This window comes from Aptenodytes forsteri, unplaced genomic scaffold (genome assembly GCF_000699145.1).
Source record: "Aptenodytes forsteri isolate BGI_AS27 unplaced genomic scaffold, ASM69914v1 Scaffold141, whole genome shotgun sequence".
Taxonomy (NCBI): Eukaryota; Metazoa; Chordata; class Aves; order Sphenisciformes; family Spheniscidae; genus Aptenodytes; species Aptenodytes forsteri.
This window is the reverse complement of record NW_008794416.1, coordinates 904,909-918,183: the sequence shown is the minus strand read 5'-3', so window position 1 is coordinate 918,183 and position 13,275 is coordinate 904,909. Positions and strand designations below refer to the sequence as shown.

The following is a 13,275-nucleotide window of genomic DNA, read 5'->3' as shown; positions in this document are numbered from 1 at the left end:
CCTGCGCCTTTAAGTCTTCTTGAAGAACGTCCAGCCTTCCTGGACCCCTCTGCCCTTCAGGACTGTCTGCCAAGGGACTCTCTCAACCAGCGTCCCGAACAGGCCAAAGTCCGCCCTCCGGAAGTCCATGGTTGCGGTTTTGCTGCCCCCCCTCCTTACTTCACCAAGAATGGAGAATTCTACCATTTCATGGTCGCTAAGCCCAAGACGGCCTCCGACCACCACATCTCCCACCAGTCCTTCTCTGTTTGTAAACAGCAGGTCCAGCGAGGCACCTCCCCTGGTAGGCTCACTTACCAGCTGTGAAGGAGATTAACAGCTCTGAAAATACAGTAAAAGCATGAACTGGCAGAACAGGGAGATGGTTTTGGTTTTTTCAGTGACCATTCTCAAACCTTTACTTGAACTCCATACCCTCCTCGCCCACCCACTGGAAAGTGGTTGCACAAACTATGTAGAATAGCTCTAAACAAAGTTTCTTGGTATCAAACGTGAAAGATAAGATCCCAAAAGAAGTGTTCGTGCCACATTTTGATTAAACAATGATTAATCTATGATGTAAATGCTGCAAATGAGACATAGCAGATTCTCATCTAGCAGAAGTGACTTATAGCTCTAATTTAGGTAAGTGATAGCCAATTTTCTAAGGTCCTAAGTAATGATTATTGTTCGTGTGTTTCCCAGTTGCCTTGTTCCTAGCCTTCCACATTTGTGCCAATAGTTATCTACATATCTAGACATTTTAAAATACTAGGAACAGAGATTGATGACTTTATTTACCCTTTACTGTAAATACATCTTTTTTCATTTCTTAGTAGCAAACGAATCCACACTGTCTGTAATGAAAGCTAATTCTGCTCATCTGTTCCTCCCATTAAAACTACCAAAGCATTACAATTCTGATTTGAGAACAAATGAAATCACAGATCTTTCTGTCACATCTGAGGAGATAGACTTGCAGATCTGACTGTAGACCTCTTGGAGTCAGTGGTGTTTTATGCAGGTAGAGGGAGCCTCTGTGAAGGCCCAACAGCACTAAATTTGATCTGTCTCCTCTTTCAGTAAACCTGTGTGCTGCTTGCTTTGTGAAAGAGCTGCTGTATATGAAAAAGGCAAGCTAAAACTGCGTAGATGTAGCTGAGCACAGAAACAAGGTTAAAATCGCTGTTTAAAGCTGGGCTTAAGTGAAGACTCCTGCATTTCAATTTTGGCTCTCTCCATGGTTCACCAGATCACCTGGGTCAAGTACTGAATTCTTCCAAGGTCTCTTTTTTTCACCTGCAAATGGTGCAAAGGGGACGCTGGCAGATTTATCCTGCCCGGGATGTGTCCCTGAAGCAGACTGCTGCTGCCAGTTTCCCCTCCTTTCTCTTGAAGGTTACCATCCCTGGGACATCCTCGTGTCCCCGCATCCGCTATTCTCATTCACAGGCAAACAGATCAGCTTAAACTCTTTGTAAGGGCAGCTGACGTTACAGGGGGGCAAGGCCACCCTTCTGCTGGAGCAGGAATAACAAGAAATGCCTGAAAGCATTGCAATTGCTCATTCAATGAACACGTAATAGAGCCTAGATGCTCACCTCTGAAAGCAACTGTCACGTTCAGTGTCCTATGAAGAGCGGCATGAACGTGCTTTTCTGCAAAATACTGTCACTTTTTATAGTTTGTTTTCCTTTTTATGACTTTTTATACTTTGGTTTCATGACTGGCTGCGATATCTGAAAAATTTGTAGTGAGATCCTAGTGTGAGGTCTGTCTGAAAAAGGCCACAACTGAAACAGGACATCTCTTTCTGCGTCCTGTGAAGTGAGCAAGAAGTGTTTTCACAGTGGAAGGTTCTCATTTGAAATCTTGCGATAAAAGGGAGAACCACTGAAGTCGCCTTGCATGCCCTGAACTCAGGCTGTGGTTTCAGTGAGGCACACTGGGAACGCTAACACCTGGCAAGTTAACTTACCGTTGGCCTATGAGACATATCCTCGTCATATCTAACCTGCTAACTTGTCCAAGCATTATTTCTATAAAGATTGAGAGGCATTCAGCTGAAATCAGTGTAAATCAGCTGAATGCAACGCCTTGAGCTGCATCTCAAATTTACCATGTATCTGTGGAATCAGATTACAGTGTAAAACTGTTGTTTGAGCTAGTTAGAGGGCTATTACAGTTTAATTAAATTGTTACTTTTTTCAGCATAGAGCTCTTGGCCAGCACTGCCATCCAACAACACGGAAGCTGACAGTGTGCTTAATGGCTGTGTTTATCAGTCAGAACACCAAGATGAAAGCGCTAGCGTGAGGACTGGGAGATCCGGATTCTCTTTCCAGCCTTTCCACAAGCTTCTCATGTGATTTACAACTGCCAGGAATGTGGTGCCAGACAAGCTCTTCCAGCTGCAGCTTTTTTAACCTTAACATATTACAGCTTCTGGTTCTTCTTCACATCCACTGGTGGAAATGACCTGAGGGAGGAGATGACAGCCCTGTCAGATCTGCTGGTGTCTTTCCAGCTGTACCTGTTTCCTATCCTGCTTATATTTTCAGAGTGAGGTGGTGAGCAGCTAGGCGCAGTATCTTTTTAACCCTGACTGGCTGTAGCGGTTCTTGACTATACCCTTAAACTGGTGATGAATGCAGGTATGGCAAAAATGGGTCACAAAAAATTAATAAATAGGAAACCATAAATAGGTACAGTGCCATAAATCTTTCTGTGGGAAAGCTTTGGAAAAAGAGCAACAGTGTTCCTCGTCTCCAAATAAGCTACTGTCCTTTATTTCAAAGAGCTCGATTTACAGTTGAAAGCAATGAAGTGCTATTTCGACGAATTATTTTTGGCAGAGCAAAGGTTTAGGCATTGATTCCTGTTGAACCTCAAGAAAACTGTGTTTTGATTTCAGAGAGCTACAGCAAACTGCCCGTCCAGCTTTGCTCCTAGGTGTGCACTGGCAATCACTCCTGCTCCAGGGTGTAAGACTGGGGCACAGGCGTAAATCTCAGTTTCCACAAGTGACTGACATTTCCACAAGTCTTGAACACCTGCAGGAGCCTACCGTGCAACTTGTATCACAGTTGGGCTTTGTTGTAGGATTGATACTCAACAACACCAGGCAAAACCACAGATCCTCAGGTCACAGACCTTTTCTTCTTGCATTGACAGGCTCAGGTCCTTGCTATTTCTCTACTTAGGACATGAAAGTTTGAAATAAAACCAGAATCTCAATAGGGGGAATGTGAAAGAAGTGGTACATTGTATTTTTTTTTTTCCCCCACAGCTGTGGGGAAAACTGAAAATCTCTGTGTGTGGGAGGGAGGGGAGATTTAAAAGAAACTTTTAAAATGAAGTAGGATTTCTTAGAATTAACAGTGAAACTCTTCACAGCAATGTTCTGAGCACTACCCTAACAAACAGTTGAACTAAAGTTGTTTTCCCCAGAGCTAAGTGCTAGGTGTTTCCAAACCATCCGCATTATAAATTCAAGCTCCACAGGCTGAACCACACTTACCGATAATATCGTGGTGTATGAGAAATATATTGACTATGACACCTCTTGCTCATAGCTAAGCTTTTTCCCTCAAAATGTTTCTTTTGGAACTGCATTATATCAGTCTCTATTGATGCTATTTCTGAGCCACAGTGGCAACACCTTCCCTTTTGTAGTCAGCAGAAATGATGATTTCTATTTCTCTTCACTCCCCCATGTCAGTGGTTAATAACACATTGAAGTACTATGATATATATACAGGTTCTCTGAGTGTTAATCAAAACTCTGAAGTCTGTGGTCTTACATTCATTTGACTTCATGTGCAAATGAAGTCCGTGCCTCGAGAGCACGATGGGAGGAGCTGTGGGGGCTTTCTGCATCAGCTCGGTTCTTTCCTACCCTGCCTTCAGCCTTTCTGAAATCTCTCTCTTGTGCTTAAAAAAAAAAAAAAATCACTCTGCCTTGCTCAGCTTCACCCCAGTAAAGCTCCCTCTCTTGCTTTGCACTCCCCATGTTGCTGCAACACCAGGAAACCGGTTGTGTCTCTGTCTGGTCAAATGAGTCACCCGGGCAAGGTGTTGTGTGACCACTGAAATGTGAGACTTCTCAGCAGCTTGCAAGATTTGGCTCTTTTGCCTACTTCTTAGAGGTCAATAGAAGTTTTGGTGCGGTAGCTTCATGCAAGTCCAGATCAAGGGACCATGCAGGACGCACTCAGCTCACATGGGTTTCTCTCAGACAGCACCTGGGCTTGCCTTCAGCAACAACATCTGTGCATGCACCAAGGTTCCTTGGCCAAGTAGCTCACGTCAGTGGTGCCCGTGATGCAGAGGCCTCAGGGCCCCTTGGGAAGGCACCTTTTGCACCTGTATTGCGTGTAGCGTTCAAATTTGAATGTGCATCAGCAATTCCTTCACACGTGAGCTCCTTCCCTGCTCCATGCTGTCATGCTCAGGGTGGAAGAGGATACCTGGGAAGCCAATGTGGAGTCAAGACCATGATAGCAGAGTTGCATCCTCAAAGCAACATCAGACATAAAACCTACCCCATCAGACTTGATACGAAGTCTGGAGTTTGGGACCCTCTCTGAATGGTCAGCAGTTAGCGTTGCTGGCATTTGTGTCTGTTCAAGCGCTTACAGATCTGTGATATTTTTTGAAAACTCTTGGGATGAGTGTCTCTTCCCTGCTAAATTATTTCATGTCACTCTGTGAGGGTATCTGTACTCACAGCCTAAGCAAACAGATGTACTCGTTTCTTTAGAATTGCCCTCAAAATGAGAGGATTGTATGGAAGGGGCTTTGTTTTAAGAAAAACTCTCAAATCTGACAGAGAAGGTGATGCCAGCTGCTTCACTGCCTGCCTTCCAGTTTGTTTACATCTCTTTCTATTCTTCTTTTTTCTAGCTCAGTAAATGAAGAAATCAGACCGCACACACCAGCCACACTCGTTCAGGAGTGCTGGTGTGCCGACCCCGGTGCTGTGCCTGTGGTGAAGGTGTTGTGTCGCCCAGCCTGAGCAGAGCCAGCATGCTCCGTGCCCCACAGCTGCAAATAGGGGCTCACTGGGTGCGGAGTACGTACGCCAGTACACAGCTTGCCTTTCATCTTTTCACTCCACGCTCAAAACAGCAAGAAGCACCAGTTGGTGAAGAAAAGGAGGCTGAGACAATACCCGCAAGCTGGCGTCCATCTTGACCTCCACTGTGTAGCCTTATCCGCTCTCCAACGCTCATCTCATAGCTACGTCATCTTTCATTATGATTTTACTGCTCCGTGTTAGCCCTGGCAACTAACTGGGTTAAGATTATCGGTCAGGTTTATGAACAAGCATGAAGGAAGTGAAGACAGATATAACACCACTGTTGTGACAGTACTTTCTTGTTCATTGGTGGATGTGCTGTTGAGGCAAATAAGTCTTTGGTTTTTTTCTTTTTTTAGCAATGTTTTATAGAGTATTCTGATGCTGTTTGCTTAGGCAAACACAGGCAAGCAGGCATCTTTGTAGCACTACTGCAACATGCTAATGGAGAGCAAGGATAATGCAATGGGAGCCCTGCAGTGAGGTGTAGTGTTTATGCTTCAGAATGTGCTCATGTAGCATTTGACAAATACAAGAGACTTCAGAGGAGATCAGCAAATGGAAGCCTAGGCTGGTGTTGTCTAAGCAGTCTTGAAACTGTTAATAAATAAGCATCTATATCCCCTTGTAGGCACCTCAAAAAGGGGTTTAGTTTCGAGAACAGCTGACTACCTGCTGCTCAGTAGCACTAAAAACCAAAGACAGTCCAATGAACTGCCTAAAAAGAGATTTGGGTGCCTTGTGTTAGGCCTCCAGGTTTGAAACTTCTGATCTTTAATCAATTTAAGGGTGGCTCTGGAAATGCTGCAGTCATTAAACTATCTAATGGCACTTACTGTTTGTTTACCTCCTCAGGGAATCTGTAAAGGTTGGTGTCTACCCTCTCTCCCTTGGGAGCAGTTGCTGCATAAGCCATGGGGGCTTGTCTCTCTCCCCACTGAACAACACTTGGCTCTGACAGTGAGGTGAGTCTGTCTTTGCTGCTCTCCTCTGTCCCCAGTAATGCCTGACCATATCTGGGTTTCTGAAAATATTTGTGTCAGTCCTGTATACACAGTCAAAACACGTTTGTCTTACAGAAAATACACTAAGTGCAGAGAATATTGCCATGCAAGCCTGCCTGTGTCCTTTGAATGCATTTAGAAGGATGATACTAGAATAATTTGCTGGAATTGCATGAAAAAGCTAAACAAAGAGTTGTATTAAAGAACTGACTGTATATTGCCAATGATAGGGAATTTTACTCCCATTTTCCTTTCTTACTGTGCTTACTGTGCTGGTATCAGCCAGATCATCATTATCATACTGGACAAGCCTTCATCTCTTTGACGGGTGGAAAGGGGGAGATACATACAATGCAGGTGGCTCCAGCCGTGACTTTTATCCATACACTGTTGGTGACCGTGCATGGACCAGTGCAGCATCCATGGGCATACAGGGGACAGAGCCCATCTGGGCAGATGAGGTGGGAGGGCCAGGCCTGTAAATCTGTGTCCAGCTGCACAAACAAGTTATCAGGAGACAAAATAGGGCATGGATTTGCCAGCCAAACTTGTGCTCTTGTCCCAGGACCGGTATGAGTAACGTACTTCAGTTTGATCGAGGGAGAAGTCACTCTGTGCACACCCTGCGTACAACCCTGGAGAGAGCAGTTTCCATGGAGCAGCTGATGCGCTGTAAATTCACACCATCGCTCACCTCGTAGAGCTATGCCCTACAGCTGCTTCCTTCTCTCAGATCAGGTCAAATGGCATATCCACTGTCACTCGTGCAGATATCACCAACTTCCCATGCCTCTCGATGGAATAAAGCCTTGCATTACTTCTAGAGATGCTGGGAAGAAAGGGAAATGTAGTTGAAAGTTTCAGGGGGATGTTTTTTCCCATATCTTCTAGCCTGCACTATTGCAAGTAACCTCGTGTCTTTCTGTTCTCTTTCCAGATACCTGTGACTCTCATCCACTGGCGAAACTGCTGAGAGCAGCTGGAGGAATGAGGGCATTTTGATTGCCCCATGCTGTAGAAGGCCTAATTCTTAATTACACTGTCTTGTGTTAGCGTTGCCAAACTCAACGGTCGTGCCAATGATAGATCTCTCTCAAAATTGGAAATTGTTTCTATTGTGTTTTATTTTTCGAGAAAATGAGTGAACCCATAAGAATTCCCTGCATTTCCCTCTGCGGGATATAACTTCAGTCATTTCACCGCTCCTAAGAGTAAACTAACTCCCTACTGAGTTATTCATGACCCCTTCTCAGCCAGGCTGATGTATATCTGATCGCTTCCTGAGTCTGCTGTGAGGAATAAATCAAGCATCTCCCTTCATGCTGAGTGCTGGCACATCACAGAATTTCTCTGGGACTCTAACAAAGCAGAAAAAAATCAACACAAGCCAGAATCTGTCCCGCATCCCAGATGAGCTACCCAGCTTTTTAGCTCTCAAACCAACTCTCCTCATTGTGCCTCTGAGCCCTGATGCTCTTCTTTATTCCGCCTCCTAAAACTCATTTCTTCCATCCTGCCCATACATAATACATCATGATCAGCCAGGATATAGCACGCTGCGCTACATCGCCCTGCGATTGCATCACTCGCCTCCTAAAACTCATCTCTTCCATCCTGCCCATACATAATACATCATGATCAGCCAGGATATAGCACGCTGCGCTACCGCCCTGCGATTGCATCACTCTGTCCCTGGGGCTTTCTCGCTCTTCCCTTACTGCTCTGCTATACCGGGTCGTGTCTACAGTAAATTTACAGATTGAAATAGTTGGGGCTAGTATCCAGCTTCTCTGTGAATCACCTGGTGTGCTCTGGGGTGGAGTAAAATGCTTGGGAGCAAAAGGAGCTGGGGGACGGCTTGCCTAGCCACTAAGCAGGCCTGATAGGAGTAAAATGTTTGTTCTCAACCATAAAGGTATCTTATGGAGGTGTCACAACCAGAGCACTGCAACAGACAGTCCAGTGCCGTATTGAGATGGAACCCTCCGGGGTATGAATCTGCCTGCTACTACTTGTGCTTTTATAGGATTCCTTTGATGCGCAGTGGCATACAAAATGCATGAGGCTTGAAGGACATCAGCACCGAGAGATTCTAAGCCAGATGTATCCCCTCTCTGTGAATGTGCAGGCACCTTGTAGGTGCTGGGTGAAGGAGAGAGCTTTGCAACGTCCTGCTCAAAGCAGGGAGTCCTGAAGGACGATCCTGAGTGACAGTCGCACTCAAGAAGCAAGAAAACTGGTGTTAAGGAAGGTGGAAAGCACCTGGTGGAGGAAGGGGATAAAAGTTAGAGGTGGGGAAGAGGGAAGAGAGAGAGGGAAAGAGGAGAAAAAGGAGAGCCGTGGCCAAGCCTTGAGTCTGAAAGGCAAAGTTCACGCTGGTGAGTGACGTTGGTCAAAATGCTGATGATGGGTTTAGGGAGGCAGCTCCGACAGAGAGCTCTGACGGACAGACAGAAATCTGCCAGCTTCTGCCTGGCCCTGCCCGAGGAGGTACGAAATGAACCTTGACAGTCTTCAGGGCTTCAGAGGCAGAACCCCCCCAAAAATTCCAAGCTCTTTTGAATGTTTTCATGAACATACAACGAAGTTAACCTGTTTGGGGCTGGGAAATTAAAGTCTGAGTTTTTTCTGAGCAACACGCTCAAGTACAAGCCTAGCCAGGGGAAAACCCAGGCTCAAATTCCTTCTGCATTTGATTTGAGCCAACGTGGGATGTAGAGGCTCAGGGTAGCCATTAGGTCTTTACCCCAGGACTGGCTCTGGAGGTGGTCCCATGCAGTCACGATCTGGATACCTCCACGTAGCCTCTCACCTTTGCTTCGGAGGAGAGAGAGACTCTCTGTGTCTGCTCACATGGAGCAAGGACCTGCTGTGGCACCTCCACGTGGCTTCAGGGCATGTCCCAAAACTGGCAGGATCCTCTGCAGCAGCAGGAAAGGTCCATCACGCCAGGTACCCAAGAGAAATAATAAAGTATCCCTGCAGTTCCATGAGACATATCCAGAGATAAGCAGGTGCTCTGCGTGGAGAACAGGCTCCTTGGGTTAAGTTACGTGTTTGGTACCTTCCTGTCCCTTGTGGGCTCTTTTTAGACTCTCCAGAGGACCCCAGCGTGTCTGGGGTTCCACCAAGGCTTATTTTTACATCACTTGTTCCATTTCAGTCAAAACTGCTTCACAGCAGCATCTTAGCCCCTAGTTTTTCAAAAGTTAATCTGAATTACTGTCACAGGACTAGACCAGTGGGGCGTGATCTGCCCGCATCGATCTTCGCAGCCTAAAGCGGAGGCAGCCAGGGCTAGCTCTGAAAACTGCCTCTTCGATCTACCTAGCTGGAGCCGAGGAAAGCTGGTCTGTTGCAGACGGGTTGGGGGTTTCCATGGGCCACAGCTTGCATGCCCTGCACAGGCAGACTCCCCTCCGCTCCAGAGCGCAGAGGACAGGAACAAAAATACCAGGGAATAAATACGATTGTATTACCCATTTGGGTGGGAAAAGCAGGCAAGTTTGGGTAAAATCTTTTATGGGATCTACTGAAACCAGTGGAAAAGCAGACAAAAACTCTGGCTCAAGGTCCTGCCCCCAGGCTGCACCCGAAGTCTATCGCAGCCGCAGCGATACTGCTGCTTCCGTGAAAACAGCCCTCCTCGGTTTGCGGTGATAAACAAATGACACTAAAATGGGGGGGAACTTCATGGTTTTGCAAACTTACCAAACCTACGTGCACCGTGTGCCGGCTCTGCAGAGGGCAGCAGCTCGTTGCAGCTGCAGAGGATGCTGCTGCCGCATGCAGCGGCCGTGCAGGGGTCTGCATTCAGCTAAAACCTGCGTGTAGATGTAGGAACCCCTTTCCCTGTGGCTATACCAGCATCCCGGGGCTAACCCCTGCTGTGCCACACTGTCCCAGTGCAAGTTTGGGACTGAAGAGCGGATAATGTGAATTTTCTGTGGTTCCTTTTTCCCCTACAGGCTCCCAAAACGGGTTAGAGGGGCTTTGTGTAAAAGGGTAATTATTCACAGGGAAATTAATTCTCATGAAACATTTAAGGTGTTAGCAAGAAAGGTGCTTTAACCAAAATAACCGGGTGGTTTTTGTGAGGCTTTGTTATGGGTAAGATGGGGGGGAGCAGCAGAGCATAGAGGGGACCCGGCACCGGCCCTTTCCCAGGCAGGTTGGAGGGCTGGGGGGGAGAGTTCAACCTCCCGTCCCAAGGGTGAAGGAGGTGTTTTCATGGTGCTTGGAGGGGGGAAAAAGGATTTCTGTGTTTTTAGACAGTGACTTATTTATTCACATTTTCATGAGCTCAGTTATAATGTGTGCTTCTTAAGGAGAAGGGTCTTTATCAAACCCATATATTGAAGTTTCACTTTTCTTTAAAAAAAGTATGCTGTGGCAATATGCTGTTTCTTTGTGCTTCTCAGCCCCGTGTTTGTGAAAAGTGGGGTTTTAAACTCATTTCTCGAGCTAGCCCAGCAGTTGCCTGCTGGGTTAAAGGCCAGTTCTTTAGTCTTTTTATTTCAGCCTGGATTGCAAAGGGCTTTTTGTCTGCGTTAACCCCCCCCACCATTCTCAGAGAGAGCAGCACCTCCGAATGAGATCAGACACATGGGCTGGAAATGAGGTGGTTAATCTAGTTTTTGAAATTGCCAATGTTTTTAAATTGTTTGAGACCCCCTATGTATATTTTAAGGCTCCTTCTGAATTCAGAGGCAGGGGAGTGATACAGGTTGGGAGAGGCAGAATGAAAGAGGGGAGCGGGTTTGTGCATCAGCTCAGAGCCCCACTCTTCAGCCCAAGGCAGGAATCTTTGTGTTTCAGTGAATATTCCGCAAACAAAAAGCAAGTGAGGGATTTTGGCCTATAAAAGGGAAAAAAACCACACATCTTTTCTTTTTACCAGAATTTCTTTTTACCAGTGTAGCCAAAGTTACAAGCCTGGGTAGTGATCAGCTGAGCAGGCAGCGATTGAATAGACAGTCCATCCTCTAACAGACAAATTTTATTGAGTACATGCACAACTCGGCAAAGCAAAGCGGTGATGTCCAGGCTCCAATAAGAAGATCTCACCAATCCGTTGGCCAGACGTCCTGGGAGTCTCAGGAACCCGGAGATAGTTGCTGCAAAGGTCCATGTGGATTCAGCTCCTTTAAGTTCAAGGTGATTACAGGGTCTTTCATTCTGCTCGTCTTTTATCGTCCTTCCAAGTCTTGGAGGCTGGTAACACCTCTGCCATCTTCAGTGGGTGGTTTTCCACGCTCAGGCATTACGTTGACTTCTCTTTCCTTCCAAAGACACTGTCCTTGGCTTTCCTTATCCCCTTCTGCTCTGCTTAAGGAGTCTTAAATCACACAAGAGCAGCTTCTTCACATTAGGATTTGGGGATGGGAGGTTCAAAGACAAGTTACTTATGCTAACTCTTGCTTTTTTACTGTGAGGGTGGTCAAACACTGGAACAGATTTGCCCAGAGAGGTTGTAGAGTCTCCATCTGTGGAGATAGTCAAAACCCAGCTGAACACAGTCCTGGGCAATCTGCTCTAGGTGACCCTGCTTAAGCCGGGTGGGGTGGGGGTAGACTAGATCGTCTCAAGAGGTCCCTTCCAACCTCAACCATTCTGTGATTCATGCCAACCGCAGGCTGCTTGGCCTGCCCTCCCCTCCTGGATGGCCCTCTTATAACAGAGGAGGCCATCCCTCACATCAAGGTCTGGTATGGCGTGTGTCCCCACCGCTCAACGCCTACTGGGTTGCAGCCAACAGCGGAGCTAGAAGTTCTTCTTGGTGGCAAACACAGAGGCCAACCCAGTCTTGCCCTTGACTATGGTAGGAGGCGCTTGGCCAGCCCCAGTCCTTTCACCTGGTTGTCAATGCAGAGCTTCATCTGCCTCATCCAATAACAAGTCGCTACCATGGCAAAGGACACGCAGATTTGCGTTAGCAGTATAACTACAATGGGGTGCAGCAGCATGTTGAAGATGCCGGTGGCCGTGGGGGACCAGCCGAAAAAAATTTCCCACCAGTGGTGGTCTCCCACCCTCTTAATTCGTTCCATTACCTGTTTTATAACATTACCATCATGATGTACAGTTATTAGGATCTTTTTAGCTTCTGCTTTAGCATTTTCTAACAGCTGCTGTAAATTTGCATGCTCTAACATTTCTTTTACAAGTGACAAATCCATACCGATGGGGGTCGGGGTTATACTACGATACAAGGTATAGTTTCTGATTAGCAACTGGCTGTAAACACAGGGCGGGGTCTTATAAAATTTTTTCGGTTTATACACAAAACCCCAGCCTCTAATAATAGCTACATTGCAAGCACACATATTCGAGTCATTAAACACGGTCTGATTATAAACTTCATTAATTTGCACGTATTTACACATCGTTCTAAAACACACGCACCCTTTCCCTACATACGCTAACACGGTTTTATTACTGCTCTGGGGATTGATCTCAAAATGACATACCCCTTCTTTGGTGTCAAAGCAAACATCACTCGCCTTAAGGGCATCATCTTCGCATATGAATCCCAGCCCCCTTTCCAAAATGCAGGCTTCCAAATCTACCGATTGCCATTTCCCATCAGACACCCTTGCCCACATGCGGTGGTCCAGGGGGTAGACCACGGACCCGTTCGTGTTAACCCCCAGGGCCACGATGGGGTAGACCTTTTCGATGCGGGCCTCTGCCACGGTCAGGACGTGGGCGATGACTGCGTTGAGGACCTGGTCGTGAGTGAAGTTGACGAGCCTCCACCAGGCTTGGAGCTGCCGCTCCTTCTCTGTGGCCGCGTCCCACACAATCTTTCGGATCTCAGTGGGGAGGACGCCGTTGTCGCCGTCTCTCAGGATACCTGCAACGACACTCTGCACCCACATCTGGGCCTGGATGCAACTAAGAGCAAGAGAGACGTTATTTTGTTCGATGCCCAGTGCTCGCAACAACACCTGATGGTCTTTCTCACTTATTTGTTCCCAGGTGGGCAACACCTCTGACACGAGCCACTGCCCCATCCCAAGGCTGGCCAGGGATGAATTCAGGGGGTTGAGGAGGCCCTGCATGCCCGAGGTGACAGCCTCCAACTTGTTGGCCAAGACCTCAACGTTCATGCTGTTGAGGACTCCCAGCCCAGCGCCTCCTCCTCCCAGTGCCGTGGCCAGCAGGTCTCTCCTGGCCCGGGTCCCCTGGATGGAGCGGCTGTGGAGCCAG

General features: G+C 47.0%; 2 protein-coding genes across 2 annotated transcripts in view; one reads left to right on the top strand and one right to left on the bottom strand.

Annotated features, from left to right (window-relative positions):
• KRCC1 (lysine rich coiled-coil 1) overlaps window positions 1-5,640 on the top strand; it is a 17,167-nt gene extending 11,527 nt beyond the window's left edge. Inside the window, exon 7 of the mRNA XM_009289395.2 lies at window positions 4,885-5,640. The gene's annotated coding sequence lies outside the window, so the exon portion shown is untranslated. The remainder of the gene's footprint in view (window positions 1-4,884) is intronic.
• A 6,106-nt stretch (window positions 5,641-11,746) lies between these two features.
• The window catches only part of LOC103907266, a 2,410-nt gene continuing 881 nt past the window's right edge, over window positions 11,747-13,275 (bottom strand). The window contains exon 2 of the mRNA XM_009289411.2: window positions 11,747-13,263. Within this exon, the coding sequence (XP_009287686.1) occupies window positions 11,880-13,263 (1,384 nt within the window). The 3' untranslated portion in view covers window positions 11,747-11,879. The remainder of the gene's footprint in view (window positions 13,264-13,275) is intronic.